This window comes from Cebidichthys violaceus, unplaced genomic scaffold (assembly GCF_023349555.1).
Source record: "Cebidichthys violaceus isolate CVI_PGR_0920_01 unplaced genomic scaffold, fCebVio1.0.p SCAF_52, whole genome shotgun sequence".
Taxonomy (NCBI): domain Eukaryota; kingdom Metazoa; phylum Chordata; class Actinopteri; order Perciformes; family Stichaeidae; genus Cebidichthys; species Cebidichthys violaceus.
This window is the reverse complement of record NW_027176728.1, coordinates 1675848-1692161: the sequence shown is the minus strand read 5'-3', so window position 1 is coordinate 1692161 and position 16314 is coordinate 1675848. Positions and strand designations below refer to the sequence as shown.

At 39.7% G+C, this 16314-nt stretch overlaps 1 protein-coding gene across 1 annotated transcript; it reads left to right on the top strand.

Moving 5' to 3' along the window:
* The first annotated feature begins 2295 nt into the window (after nt 1-2295).
* LOC137888167 (NACHT, LRR and PYD domains-containing protein 12-like) lies at nt 2296-10865 on the top strand. Its single transcript, XM_068731488.1, is given in 9 exon segments — nt 2296-2569; nt 3849-4083; nt 4085-5638; nt 7338-7511; nt 7678-7851; nt 9040-9213; nt 9443-9616; nt 9791-9964; nt 10796-10865. Coding segments are annotated over 9 exon segments (3003 nt in total).
* The last annotated feature ends 5449 nt before the right edge of the window (nt 10866-16314 follow it).

Sequence of the window (16314 nt, the reverse complement as noted above, 5' to 3'; positions counted from 1 at the left end):
GAAAATAAGCTAATGGGAAACATAATTAGAATACATGTAGTGTATTTGTGAAAAATTATTAAATTATAAAATAGCTATACTTTTGTGATTGTGTTTAGGCCAGCAGAGAAGGCTTTGCTGGCCCTGACGGCCCACCACTGCCTTTAATTAAGTTGTTTTATGTTCCTGTTTCGATGCTTTCCATGTTTGATCCACTCCAACCTTTTGTTGTTTCAAGCCGACTACAGCTGCCATCCACCACAAAGGAGCAAGCTACAAACCTTTCAGAGCCACCATTCAAGCCTGCAGGCGGTCAGTATTCAATACTCAAGAGTCCATTCAGTCAATATTCCAATAATGAAGTATAGCTTTAGGTCAGGCTCCAAAATACATCAAGAGGATATTTATTTCAAAAATATAATTGGTTTCACCAGCTATACAATTGCCATAATTACAAAGTATCTTGCATACAACTTGAAGGAGAACGTCAGTCTACTTTTGTTCTGTGGTTTTTTGAATGACAATACAGAGTTGCACTATGGGAAGCGTGTCATCCATTGTTTTTGCCCATGCTAAAGACTAAAAGTTAGAACATGCTCTGATCTGAGCATGTGATCTGTCTCTTTTGAGAATCCCAACGTTATGGAGGTACAGCACTAAATCACTGGACTACCCCCTTTAACAAATAAACACATCATGAGTAAATGTAAAACAAGTTTAGTTTATATTATGTAATGTTTATTACATTAAGTGTTTCTTTGTGTGACAAACTTGTGTATAACGAACACATTCAACTGTTTAACACTACATAACATGTTTCAGTTTTTAATTGATGTTAATAAATGCACCCTTATTATAAATTGTTACCAATGTGTAATCATGGAAATAGAATAGGAGTAGATCAGACATTCCCATTCTAATCAACGTAGCAGGATGGTCAGAGTGGCGGCCCTTTTAATGTGTTCTGTTGCCATCGCGACTTCCGTATGAACTAAGCCGACTTAATGACAAGTTGCGGACCAACTGAGGTGAGGTTTTGAAGTGCCCCCTTTTTTGGGGGCTGTGGAGGAAGCTTAGCATATACCGTCGGAAAAAATGCACTTATCACGAATGAATATAATGATGTTGCACATCAAATTAAACAGCAGAACCTTGGCTACAAGAATAGTTGTTTTTACATGCTCCAAACACCAACTAAGTGAATTACCAAATATCAAAATCCATATAGCGCCACCTAGTCAACCCACTCGCCACATTTCTGACTCTACCGCTGTGGTACTTTATGCAATACACACACGATATCTCAAAAGAAAGCAGACACTCCACAGATTCCAGACATATACATCAAATCCAGCTACAACAAAGCATCAGCGATATGAGCCAAAGAACGCCAACAACAGAAATCACTTTATCAAACAATAGTTGTAACATTTCTCTTACCTTTGCTGTTTTTTTGTGAAATGTTTATTTTTCCGGTAAATCCACACTGAGATACGTTAGACCTACTTCCCGTGTTACACTCAATTCATTCCGGGCGTTTCTAGGTTGCTGTGGGTCCATGCAGGAAGGGTTAGAAACGCCGTGCATCACAGCCTGCACTGCCCACAGAACGGCGCCCTGCTGATTCTGATTGGCTAACAGTGCTGTCAATCTCATTTTGGTATATAGCTAAATTCTAGTGGCTCTAACGCTTCAAATGAGGAATCATTTACTCAAATCGACCAATCCTTTGCCGAAATATAGCCCTGCGTACTCACAGGGGGCTGACATTGAGAAAAACTCCATTACGCAGAAGGACACAGAGAGGATTCTGGCTTTCAAAATAAAGCCGAAACTGCTGTATTTGGATGTAACACCATTAGTGAAATACAAGTGAAATATATAGTTTGGTACATGAAAAAATTGAAATGGCACAGATGGTGCCAAAATGACCATTTAGGAGGCCTCGCCTGAACTCTCTGTACTAAAACCTCTCTGTTTTTGTTCTGCTTCCCTTTATCAAAGTCAAACTTTGCAGAGAGACTGTTCACATATTGTGCTATGATTTGAGAGAGGTTTAGACCTGCAGCTGCATCATTCCAAAGAGATAATCATCCTGTAAGCTTCTTTTTTAGGCAAACCTGAAACTTTTTAATTTGTGCTGTGTGCCATCTTTATTTACTCTTAATCAGTAACATGGCTGGTAGCCAGTGGCAGCATGGGTCTAATGTTCCAATATTGGCCATTTTCTTTAAAGTCAAAAGACAATAGAAACAATGTCTGTTTTAAACCAATTCTATTTCTATGGGTGTAATGGTATTTCAGCAAGAAGAAACCATGGCAAGACCTCTAGAGCTGCTGGCAACATTGGAGGATTTGGCAGATGAAGAGTTCAAAAAGTTCAAATGGTTCCTGCAGCAGGTCGAGGTCTTGGGAGGCTTCCCAGCAATCCCAAAGAGCCAATTAGGGAATGCGGATAGGATGGACACAGTGGATGAGATCATAGAGACCTACGACAAAAATGCAGTGGAGGTGACAATTATGGTTTTGAAGTTGATCAAAAAGAATGACTTGGTGCAGCGATTATCAAACATCAGCTCAACATCCAAAGGTAAGTAAAACAATAAAGGGAAAAAAAGAAGATAAAGAAATGCACAAATAGATAGAAACAGAGTTAAATCTGTAACTGCAGTGTGATGAATTACACGTGTGACCATGGCTAAGATGTGCTAACCCATTTTTAGGAACAACTTTTGGGAATGCAATCTGCCTCCAGTCAATACACATGGCCCAACTATTGCAGAGCTAGAAGGAAAATGAATATTGGACTTAGCCAGATGATAAGAAACACATGAATGAATGTTAATGTTGATCAATAACTTCTGGGTGTGTAAATAAGCAACTGTTTGCTAACAGTTTCAAAGTATCAATGTAAAAGGTAAATATACTGTATGTCAGTGTTGTGTTCACAGCTAGTTTTTACCGCCTCCAAGTGGCCAAAAATATCTGTTCATGTAGGGTTAACAGATTAAATTGGTTGCGTGACAATCTGCTATCAGAAATTACAAATGAGTATTTCAGGATTTAGTCAGCCTGCTACACTGCCCAACATCAATAAGCTGATTGGGTAACATGGAGATAGAAATGTTACATTGGTTGCTCTGGTGTGCCTTTGTCATAGGTCCAACAGCACATAATTTAGTTGTTTTCACCGTGCCTTTTGGATTTTGTCAGTTGCCATACATATTGTCAATTTCTGATTGTAGATAGGAATAAAGGTGTAGATAAATGTTTTTGAGTTGAGATGAAGCCCTCTCCGTTAAAGATGTTGGGTCAGAGGTGCGCCGGAAGAAGAGGTTGGCCCTCCCACCTAAAGCCCCTGTCCCGTACGGCGAACAAAAGGAGATGAAGAAAACAACTTAGAAATTGCCACGCTTTGTTGCTCACAGTACTATCTTGTGAAAATGGCCAAGTCCACCCTTACCCCTAGTTCTGAAATGAATCCGGTACCTCTTGTCAGGATTAGGCATTTTACCAGGAAAAGGGGAGACAGGTGCTGGAGTGGTTACCTCCTCCGATGATGTCGGGTCTCTGTTGAGATTTTTATTGCCGGGAACAGGTGTAATGGGCACCGCAGCACTTTTCTTGAGAAAAAAAACAGTGGATAGTGGTCTTCATTTTGAATTACTGGTATGTTTTAAGGTTGTGATGAGACCTGCTAAATATCAGGCCCACCGGTGTGACCAATGAAAATGTTTAGTCAGATTTCAGATTTTTGGTTGCATTTGCCTCAATCTGGAGCCCTGGTTTGTGTCTATCTGGAAATGTTAGCATTGCTATAATAACAATAGCATATTCTAATGAATTTCATCTCTTGCACATTCCTTCAGAAACTCTCAATGATTGCCAGCGTAAACTCAAATCCAACCTGAGGAAGAAGTTTCAGCGTTTGTTTGAGCAAGCCACAAAATCTGGAAAGCAGATTTTGATGAATGAGATCTACACTGAGCTCTACATCACAGAGGAAAAGTCTGAGAAGGTTAACACGAAACAGAAGGTCAGACAAACTGCAACAGTATCCAGAAAAACTGTTGATTTGGAACAAACTTTCAACATAGAAGACTTTATCTGGTCAAGATGGATCAGTTAGAACATTATTGACAAAAGGAGCAGCAGGCATTGGGAAAACAGTCTTGACATGGAAGTTTGCCCTGGATTGGTCCGAAGACAAAGTCTACAACAATATCCAGTTCGTATTTCCATTCACTTTCCGAGAGTTGAATTTGCTTAAGGAGAAAAAATACAGCTGGGTGGAGCTTCTTCATCACTTCTTTACTGAAACCAAAGTAGCAGGAAAATGTGGTTTTGATAAACTCCAGATTGTGTTCATCCTTGATGGTCTGGATGAATGTCGACTTCCCTTGGACTTCGACAACAACGAGATCCTGACTGATGTTACCGACTCGGCTTCGGTGGACGTGCTGCTGACAAACCTCATCATGGGGAAACTGTTCCCTTCTTCCTACCTCTGGCTGACCACAACACATGAGGCAGCCAGTCAAATCCCTCCAGGGTTCATTGACATGGTGACAGAAGTGAGAGGGTTCACTGATCCAAAGAAGGACGAGTACTTCAGGAAGAGATTTAGGAATAAGGAGCTGGCCAGCAGAATCATCACCCACATCAAGGCGTCACGAAGCCTCCACATCATGTGCCACATCCTAGTCCTCTGTTGGATCACTGCGACAGTTCTGGAGGATTTGTTGAAAACCACAGAAAGAGGAGAGCTGCCCAAGACCTTAACTGAGATGTATATCCATTTTCTATTAGATCAGTCCAAACTAGCAAATATCAAATATCATGAAGGAGCTGAGACAGAATCACTCTGGAACACCAAGACCAACAAGATGATTGTGTCTCTGGGGAAACTGGCTTTTGAGCAGCTGCAGAAAGGCAACCTGATCTTCTATGAAGCAGATCTTAAAGAGTGTGGCATTGACATTAAAGATGCTTCTGTGTACTCAAGTGTGCTCCCACAGATCTTTAAGGAGGACCGTGGGCTGAACCAGGACAAACGTTTCTGCTTCGTCCACTTGAGCTTTCAGGAGTTTCTGGCTGCCCTTCATGTCATTATGTCCTTCGTCAACTCTGGTGTCAACCTCTTGTCAGAAGAACAATCAACCTCCCAACAGTCTGCTCTCATCACTGGGCAATCTTCAGTCAATCAGCTCTTCCAGAGTGCAGTCAACAAGGCTTTACAGAGTCCAAATGGACACCTGGACTTGTTCCTCCGTTTCCTCGTTGGCCTCTCACTGCAGACCAATCAAGCACTTCTTCAAGGCCTATTGAATCAATCAGGAAGTAGCTTACAGAGCAATCAGGACACAGTCCAGTACGTCAAGGAGATGATCAGGAAGAATCCCTCTCCAGGGCGACGCATCAACCTTTTTCACTGTCTGAATGAGCTGCGTGATCATTCTCTGTTGGAGGAAATCCAACAGTACCTCAGTTCAGAATGTCTGTCCACAAACAAACTGTCTCCTGCTCAGTGGTCAGCTCTGGTCTTCATCTTACTGTCATCAGAGAGCAAGTTGGATGTGTTTGACCTGAAAAAATTCTTTGGTTCAGAGGAAAGTCTTCTGAGGTTGCTTCCAGTGCTTCAAGCCTCCAGTCTATCTTTGTAAGTGCACAACTTACTTTACATATTTGATATTGTAAATGTTACATTTTTAGGTCCTTGTTCATTCTTTCTGACTCAGCTCAGCTCTCAGCTCTGTCAACTCTAATCTGAGAGAGCTGGACCTGAGTCACAACTATGTGACAGATCTTGGAATCCAAGATTTCACGGGTGGCTTGAAGGAATGTAGACTTGAAACTCTCAGGTCTGCTTGCTTTACTTAAGGCTGTTTTTAACATCAGTTTTACGATATCTGTGTGGCTTTATAGCAAGGTCAGTGGTCAGTCCACCACTTTGATCCAGGTATAAATATCTGAAACATTTTATTAGGTACAGACATTTATGGTTCCCAGATGATTGATGCTAAAGAGATTGCTAATCTTTTCCTCTAGTTTATTTTGGTTAATATTTAACAATCTCAACAACTATTGGATGGATTACCATGATATATGGTACAACCAGGGCATGTGAGCAGAGTCGAGCAATGAGAATTTCAACTCATCGTTCACGGAGCTGTTCGCCGTTTACTGCTTTTCAATGTTCTGGAGTTATTGACATTTTTTTGCATCATACAAGCTTGAAACAATTCTACGCAGCCGCCATGTGCAATACACACACATTCTTTGTCAAACTCAATAGGACTGCTTCAAACTCATAGTGTGAGCAGTACCGGAGCTAAATTGGAGCAGGATGTAGCGGGCGATAAGGTGACGCTCAAGCATTTATAAAAATCTACCCTGCACTACATCCAAAATCCTTCCACTTACTTCACTCTGTCACATGCTCGGGTACAGATGTTCATGGTCCTGACAGGATCAATTGGAATTGTTGGTAATTTCTAAATTTTGCTCCAGCATTATCATTATCTTGAAAATTTCTATTTGTCCAAAACTTTGCACTTACCACCTCAGTTGCAGAGATTTGAGGAAACGTATGTTTGGGAAAACTGTGCAAACCTCTTACAGCTTTTCAATTATCTTTTTTTCTCTTTACATTAACAATTGTCTCAGAGTCTGACTGAAAAAAAGACAACAAGAACGTAGCCTGGAATAGCCATTATGGCTAACTCTATAGGGATCTACATGTTGGTCAACTTACTCACTTTTTTGTTCAGCTACCATTACAATCCCTCACATACAGTTTTTATATGTGTTGTCATGGCTTTTTGTTACTATAGCGTTTTAGTCCAGCCTCCCTGCCTTTTCTGTCACTTGATTTTAGGGAGGAAAAACAGTCTCCAGGACACCAATGTCAATCAGAGCTGCAAATTAATTTGTTTTAGTTACATAGCTGGGATCGCTACCGTCTACACATCTAGATTTTCTAAGCCTGGCATCAACGGGTCCTACACTCACGTGAAATGACGATTGTTCTCATAGTGGTAATGATAATCTGCCTGCACGCTTTTTCAGTTACCTAGAAGAGAGTATAGCTGCACTGGCGTTGAAGGATGAATGTGTACATTGATTAGGTGAGCTGGCAGCTGGTCCTGGATCTAGATCCCTTTACAGTTAGTCCAATTGGTCATCTAAGGTAATTTCCTGTGTCAAACTAGGGTGAATGATGAAGATTTAGGAGGAGTACGAAATTAACAGGACACAATCAGAACTAATACAAATGAACTACAGTGAATTTGAGTTCTGTCAGACTGCATTGACTTGAACCATATTTTTATGGATTTTTGTTATTGATGATTCTACAGGCTGAGTAACTGTGGGCTACAATTCGTGAGTGGTAAAGCTCTATCTTCAGTTCTCAGTTGCCCGTCCTCCAGTCTTAAAGATCTGCACCTCAATAACAACAACTTAACGGACGAAGGAGTGAAGCTGCTCTCTGTGGGATTGGAGAGTCCACACTGTAGACTTGAAACAATCAGGTCAGCTTTCTGTTTAACCAGACCTACAACTGTTTGAAGGCTGTCATTTGAAGAGTGACTTAACATTAGCTGAACATCTTGTTTTTGCTAATTCACACACTAGACCTAGATTACGTCTGGTTAAATAGAAAGTTGAATTTGTCTTTATCACTTATTCTATTTCTAGGTTGATTGACTGCGCCCTGACGTGGAATAGCTGTGATTATGTGGGCTTATTCCTTAGCTCCAAGTCCTCTGGTCTGAGACAGCTGGACCTGAGTATGAACAACCTGCAGGATTCAGGAGTGCTGGTATTCAGTACCGGATTGGAGAATCCCCACTGTAAACTGGAAACTCTCAGGTCAGCTGGTTTCTGTACTATCACATCAGCCCGCTATAACCATTTTGTGCATGAATGAGACGACAATTTGTAAGTCATTTTGTGTGCAAAAAGAACGCCATTTGTTGCTCTCTAGGTGTGCTAGTCTGTACTGACTGTACTGACAATGTAAACACATCGGTGTGAATATGCTAGACTCTGAACAAGTGACTAAAATGTGTGAGAGGTCCCAAAATTAGTGACATGTTTTCCCTTTGACATTGTTTCCATAAGCATTTGACTAAGTTTATGTACTTATTTTAAGCCCAACCATGATATTTTTCCTAAACTCAACTAAGTGTTGCAGAGATTCACATAAATGTCTTTGCAAACCTATGCAGAGGTCAAGCAAGCTGATTGGTTGATCCAACATCCTGTTGCACATATCTGCAACAGTACAAGTGATCTTCTAGCAGAGCATCCAGAAAGAAGATTAACTCCTCTTCAGGGCACTTCATATTGTGACAGACTATGTAACTCATCATTCTGAAAGGCATTGTAACCAATGGTAAATTATAGGATTTGGTCTGTAATAGACACAGACATTCAGCAGGACAAAGACAAAAGAGAAAGCTAAAAGGCTCCAAATGGGGAGAGTTGAAGAAGAGCCAAATATACGCTTCAGAACTTGCCTGACAATCATCATATTTTTAAGTTTTCTTCAGTATTACAGTAATCTAGTGACAGTTGTCTTTACATCCATGGGTATGTTGCAAGCAGAAACCGCTAATGGCTAATTCAGCATACATTTACAGGGATGGTGCCAAATTGTGTGAATGTAAAAAACTATAGACTAAAGATGGGTCTCAAAAGAGAATGCCAGTACCTACATGTAGCTGACATTACAGGAGCGCATTTGATGAGCTTTAATGGGGTCTTGTTCCTCTGATGACTTTGTCCTTATATTGGTTCCCCATTAGGCCGATATGTTGGTGTCAGAATGTTTCCATCTACCAGATTAGCAGAGCATCTTTGACTTCCCCCATTTCACACCAAAGAAAATCTGTAGGATAAATCGTAAAATCACCCACATACGCCCTTCTTCATACCAAATGCGGATTAAGTCCATCTTTATACACAGTGAATTCAGTACGTCAGGCCCTGTCCATCATTTCTAGCTTTTAGCCAAGATCATTATTTTTTGTTTAATAATTTCCTATTCTTCTTCAGGCTAAGGGCTTGTAAGCTGTCAGAAAAGAGCTGTGAAACTTTGGCCTCAGTTCTCACTGTCCAGACTTCCATCTTGAAAGAGCTGGACTTGAGTAACAATAACCTGAAAGATTCAGGAGTGAAGATTCTTTCTGCTGGACTGGAGAGTCCACACTGTAACCTGGAAACTCTCAGGTCAGCGGAGTGAAATATATGTTATATTTAGAGACGGCAATATATATATATATATATATATATATATATATATATATATATATATATATATATATATATATATATATATATATATATATATATATAAAAAAAATAATAATAATATATGAAACCATTATTGGCTGAGTATTTTGTGTTGCAGACCCACAAAAGAATATTTTTTGTCATCATCATCACTAATTGTATCCAGGTTGGGTGAGTGTAAGCTGTCAGAGAGAAGCTGTGAAGCTCTGGCCTCAGCTCTCAGCTCCCAGACCTCTAGTTTGAAAGAGCTGGACCTGAATAGCAACGACCTGCAAGATTCAGGAGTGAAGCTTCTTTCTGCTGGACTTGAGACTCCTCAATGTAGACTGGAAACTCTCAGGTTAGATTTAAAGGCTCTCACACAAACATTTTCTCTCACATGACCAGATTCTTAACCTGTGTGTGATCTACGAGTCCAGATCAGTTGTATTAATGGTTGTTGTTACTGTGTCCTGATTCCTTGAATCTTCACAGTCAAAACAACCATTAACTGAGTATTGATTCATGTTTACAGTCTGTCAGGCTGTCAGGTCACAGAGGAAGGCTGTGCTTCTCTGGCCTCAGCTCTGAGCTCCAACCCCTCCCATCTGAGAGAGCTGGACCTGAGCTACAACCATCCAGGAGACGCAGGAGTGACGCTCCTCTCTGCTGGACTGGTCGATCCACAGTGGAGGCTGGAGACTCTAAAGTATGGCTCATAGAGTGCTGAGAGCATACTTTTCCTTGACAGGAGCATCCAAATCTTAGAGGGACAGTGTTTTGGATTTAGCAGCATCTAGCGGTGAACTTACTCCTCTCTTTTTAAGACTGCGGTAACGTGAACCTACAGGTACAAAATTGTGGTAACGGCGGTCATCTCGTTCAGTGGCCATCCTCACCATAATAGTGTTAGCAACGATGGTGTATGATAAGGAACAAATCAGTCCAACAACGTCCTGGGTTTTCCTCATATCTTTAGGGAAGTCCCAACACTGAGCCAGTGAAGCCCAAACTAACTTCTCCTCGCTCTACATCTTTCTCTCCTCTCTTAACCCTGTAACCTCCAGCTGCCTGAGCAGCACTGACTAGTGCCGATATCTGCGACCAGATCATCAAGTTAACATTATTGTGGAGACTAAATATGTGTGAACAAGATGATAGAGAGCAATTCAATAACATACTAACCTAATGTTTGCACATGCACAACTATGTTTACATCACACAATTTCACTCTTACAATAACACACAACGGAAGTCAGACGGTGGCTGGTGTTACCATGGTTTCGCACTCTGTCGTTCACATTACCGCGTAACAATGTGAAAGTCTTTCTCTAGAGCATTTGATTTGTCCACTGGGCTACTGTAAAAACATGGCTGTGCAACTTAGAAAACATAACAAAAAAACATTTTAGAACAATAATTTTTGTCTCTACTTTTTCCACTTTGTGAAATGTTGTGCTTTCAGTTTTTTTTTTATTTGCCATTTTACACCTGAGGGCCATCATAGCTTATGCTTTTCTTACTATGTTCATTGTTTCAGAGTGGACCATGGCGGAGTGCAGAGGTTAAAATATGGTCTGCGGAAGTGTAAGTATTTTTTTATTGGATAAACAAGAAGGCAATCCAGGCACTCTAAAAATGCCCTGATGAAGACCTGCAGTGATTGAATCATGTTGGTCTTTTCAGTGATTTAGCCACTACAATAAAGGCTTTCCATGCAAAATCATGAAAACATACAGGTTCACCAGAACCAGAAAGTTCTAAAAGGACTCTGGTCGTCGTAAACACTACTGCTTCTGTCCACAGGGGCCGCCAAAATTAGCAGAAGTTCCATTTCAATCAGGAGAGACAAGTGAATGATTAGTAGTTAACATTTATTATGACAGATGATGCGTGAATGAGTTACACAGAAATTCTTTGGCGCTTGAACTCGACGAGGAGATTTGTGATCGAGTTGTGATTGCCCTGAGCGGCAACAATATAAATCCCCCCGTGGAGTCCAGACACTGGTGGTGTTGGTGGCTGATGAGGTTGATAGGATGATGAGTTGATGAGGCTGATGAATCAGATGGGGAGGTGGAGGGTTGCGCAACAGCAGCATGAACTACTGAAGGTAGAGAGATGGTCATATTTAAAGACAGACAGCGGCAAGATGATAGGCTAATGATGTCCTTGTGTCGTTGTGCTATTGGCTAGAGACCAGCTGATCTTAGACAGCTGATATCGTGATTGACAGCCCCAAACAATAACAACAAGGAAATAATGTGTTCATTCTTGAGGAGTGACGGCAGATGTATGGTAAATAAGCTATGGGCTTAGGCATGCATGATTATAGTCTTCCTGTCTGAACTTACGTTAGAGCTTCATGTAGTATCTTTATGTTTCCCTCCTCGGTATTACTTGTTCCAGGCAAAACAGGCAAAAGGCAAATAAAACAGACATAAAATACTGCAAATTTCAAGATCTTTGATGGTCAAGCTCAACTCCCCGTCCACAATTTGTTTTTATAACAGAAATCCGATATTGTGTTAATTATAAGCAACAGTCTTATTTGCTTTATTTTTGCTGCTAAAAATCGTGGAAATGCATTAAATCATGACATGTCTTGGCGTGGTTTGACATAGCGTGGCTAAAGTGGACAGAGCAGGACCCATGGAAATACTCTATTTGGGGTGATGAGAGTCCTTTCAAAGTGACTGCTTAGTCCATGATGATTTGTCGTGAGCCTATACAATAGAAATAATGTACAATTTTAAGGCATTAAAATCTATATTAATATCTGTTAATACTGTTAATGTCAAGAATTGCGGACCATAGACCCATTTACAGCCAATGTCATCAAAAATATTTGTGAACATGTTAGCAACAGAAGTGCTGTTTGTCCCCAGCCAACCAGACAAGTTATCAAGCTTTAAACGTTGAATGGAAACTGTTACAAGCGTCAAAATGTCCGATTATGTCATGTTCGGTTGTCAAACAGTGATGATAACTGTGTCTTTATCAGTATAAATACAGTGATGATAACTGTGTCTTTATCAGTATAGATACAGTGATGATAACTGTGTCTTTATCAGTATAGATACAGTGATGATAACTGTGTCTTTACTAGTATAAATACAGTGATGATAACTGTGTCTTTATCAGTATAGATACAGTGATGATAACTGTGTCTTTATCAGTATAAATACAGTGATGATAACTGTGTCTTTATTAGTATAAATACAGTGATGATAACTGTGTCTTTATCAGTATAGATACAGTGATGATAACTGTGTCTTTATCAGTATAGATACAGTGATGATAACTGTCTTTATCAGTATAGATACAGTGATGATAACTGTGTCTTTACTAGTATAAATACAGTGATGATAACTGTGTCTTTATCAGTATAGATACAGTAATGATAACTGTGTCTTTATCAGTATAAATACAGTGATGATAACTGTGTCTTTACTAGTATAAATACAGTGATGATAACTGTGTCTTTATCAGTATAGATACAGTGATGATAACTGTGTCTTTACTAGTATAAATACAGTGATGATAACTGTGTCTTTATCAGTATAGATACAGTGATGATAACTATGTCTTTATCAGTATAAATACAGTGATGATAACTGTGTCTTTACTAGTATAAATACAGTGATGATAACTGTGTCTTTATCAGTATAGATACAGTAATGATAACTGTGTCTTTATCAGTATAAATACAGTGATGATAACTGTGTCTTTACTAGTATAAATACAGTGATGATAACTGTGTCTTTATCAGTACAAATACAGTGATGATAACTGTGTCTTTATTAGTATAAATACAGTGATTATTACAGTGTCTGTGTACAAGGAATTGACGTTTCATTTCTCTTAAAACATGTTTCCTTGTTTCCTCTGTCCTCCCATGGAAAAGATGCAAGTGAGGGAAACGGGGATGCAATTAAGAGACTTGGGATGTACCCACAGAAACATGAACTATCCATGTCTTTATGGGCCACTGGCAGTCTGTTTAAATATAAATGATTGCAGTATGTCGTTCAACATGTGTGCCTCCTTATTCCACAGAGATAAAACAAGCTAAAGACGTGCTTTTAGTTCACACAGAAAAATCCTACTTGTCAAATCTAATATATATATATTTTTTAATAAATAAAAAAATTAAATAAAAAATAAATTTACAGTATATGTGTGTATATATAAATACACCTATAAACACACATATATGTGTAGCTGTCTGTGTGCATTTGGTTATTTATTTAAATTATTACTGTCATCATGAATGGAGGAAGGAATTTATTATCTCAATCACTCCATGAGTTACAAAACCTTAGAAATCAGCTTTAATTTGATTTATGGAACAATGTAAGTGGAATTTACATTGACCAGACACTACAGGAAAGAAAACATTGTTTTTCACGCACTGGTCAGTTTTGAGAGTTTGGGCAACTTTACTTCCATAACACGTCTTCTTTCAGTCTAGTGGAAATAAAAACATCCAAAGTACACATTTAGGTGTTTTCTTCAGTACTTTGTCTGTTTGTTCTCCTAAATGCACCAAAAAGTAGCATTAGATAATGCCTCCTTTGGCTATTTAAACATAACATATCAGTGAGTTCACATTTATTACCTTATTCACCTGTAGTGTCTTCAAAATGTTTGGAATTCTACAATACATATCTAGGCAGCAGAGTGAAGTGGTTGGGCGGGGGTGTAAGGCTTGACCATGGCCTGGAGATAGGAAGGAGCTGTTCCTTTCACTGCCCTGTAGGCTAGTACCAAAGTCTTAAACTGGATGAGCTCTTACAGGTAGCCAGTGTAGAGAACGAAGAAAGGAAGTTGTGTGGGAGAACTTGGGGCGATTGAACACCAGGTGAGCTGCGGCTTTCTGGACAAGCTCCAGAGGTCTGATGGCTGACGCCGTAACTTTCCATTTTCATTAGTATATATATTATAAAGATTTTTACAGAGGGTTTTATTTATATATCATTCATAGCCTGATTTAAAGAACATTTTATAAAAAAAAAAAAAAAATACAGTTGAAACCAGAAGTTTACATACACTGCAAAAAGACACATAACTAATTTTTTTCTCACTGTCTGAAGCTAAATCAGACTAAACCTCTTCTGTTTCAGGTCAGTTAGGATTACCAAAATTATTTATTTTTGCTAAATGCCACAATAATGAGAGAGAGAATATTTTAGAGAATTTTTTTATTACTTTCTTCAAGGTCAAAAGTTTACATACATTTCCTTACTATTTAGTAACATTGCCTTTGAACTGCATGACTTGGGTCAAACGTTTTGGGTATCCTTCCACAAGCTTCTTACAGTACTCTGCTGGAATTCTGGCCCATTCCTCCTGACAGAACTGGTGTAACCGAGTCAGGTTTGTTGGCCGCCTCGATCGCACACGCCTTTTCAGATCTGCCCACAAATTTTCGATGAGATTCAGGTCAGGGCTTTGTGATGGCCACTCCAAGACATTGACTTTGTTGTCCTCAAGCCACTTTTTAACTATTTTGGCAGTATGCTTAGGGTCATTGTCCATTTTGAAGACCCATTTACGCCCAAGTTTTAGCTTCCTGGCTGATGTCCTGAGATGTTGCCTTAATATTTCCAGGTAATGTTCTTTCTTCATGATGCCATCTATTTTATGAAGAGCGCCAGTTCCTGCTGCAGCAAAACAGCCCCACAACATGATGCTGCCACCTCCATGCTTCACAGTTGGGATGGTGTTTTTAGGTCTACAAGCTTCCCCCTTTTTCCTCCAAATGTAACGGTGGTCATTATGGCCAAACAGCTCCACTTTAGTTTCATCAGACCACAGGACATGTCTCCAGAAGTTAAGGTTTTTGTCTTGGTGTCTTTTTGCAAACTGTAATCTGGCTTTTTTATGTTTCTTTAGGAGTAATGGCTTCCTTCTTGCTGAGTAGCCTTTCAGCCCATGTCGGTGCAGGACTCGTTTTACTGTGGATAATGACACTTTCTTACCAGCTTCAGCCATCATCTTCACAAGGTCTTTAGCTTTTGTTCTGGGGTTGATTTGCACATGTCGGACCAAAACACGTTCATCTCTGGGACACAGAGCCCGTCTCCTTCCTGAGCGGTGTGATGGCTGGACATTCCCATGATGTTTATACTTGCGTATAATTGTTTGCACAGATGAACGTGGCACCTTCAAGCATCTGGAAATTGCACCCAAGGATGAACCAGACTTGTGGAGCTCCACGACTCTCTCCCTGATTTCTTGGCTGATTTCTTTTGACTTTCCCAAGATTTCAAACAAGGAAGCAGAGTGTTTGAGGTGTGGCCTTAAAATACATCCCCAGGTGTGCCTTCAATTAACTCACATGTTGTCAGTTAACCTATCAGGAGCTTCAAAAGCCATGACATCATCATCTGGGCTTGCCCAAGTTGTTTAAAGACATAGTACTTTTGGTGTATCTAAACTTTTGACCTCAAAGAAAGTAATATAAAATTCTCTAAGGAATTCTCTTTCTCATTATTGTGACATTTAGCAAAAGTTAAATCATTTTGGTAATCCTAACGGACCTGAAACAGGAGAGGTTCAGTCTGATTTAACTTCAGACAGTGAGAAAAAAAGTGTTATGTGTCTTTTTGCACAGTGTATGTAAACTTCTGGTTTCAACTGTACATTCCCTCTCCCAACTCGTGAATTACCGACGCTTGGTCAGTTGCCCTCCTCTTCAAACTAAGAAGCGCTCGGTACCTCTCTAGCGTCAGGGACAGCTGTCAGCTTCCACTAGCTTATCTTTTCAAAATAAACTTCTGTCTTGACAGGAAGTTAGGTTTAGGCAACAAAACCACTTAGTGCCAAGGGTCACTGTCCAAGCAGCTGTATTTGCCTAGATGGGAGTGTGAATGAGTTGTCTAAAAACATGGTGAAAATAGATTTAGTTTTTTTCTTATTTATGGAGTGGTACAAACGTATCTAAAAATGCCCTCTGTAAATAACTTAGGCTCTATTGTGTGGACTATATGAGCTTCATTCATGGTTCAAATTTCTGTTCTGGAAATGTATGCAAATTACCATATATTTAATAAG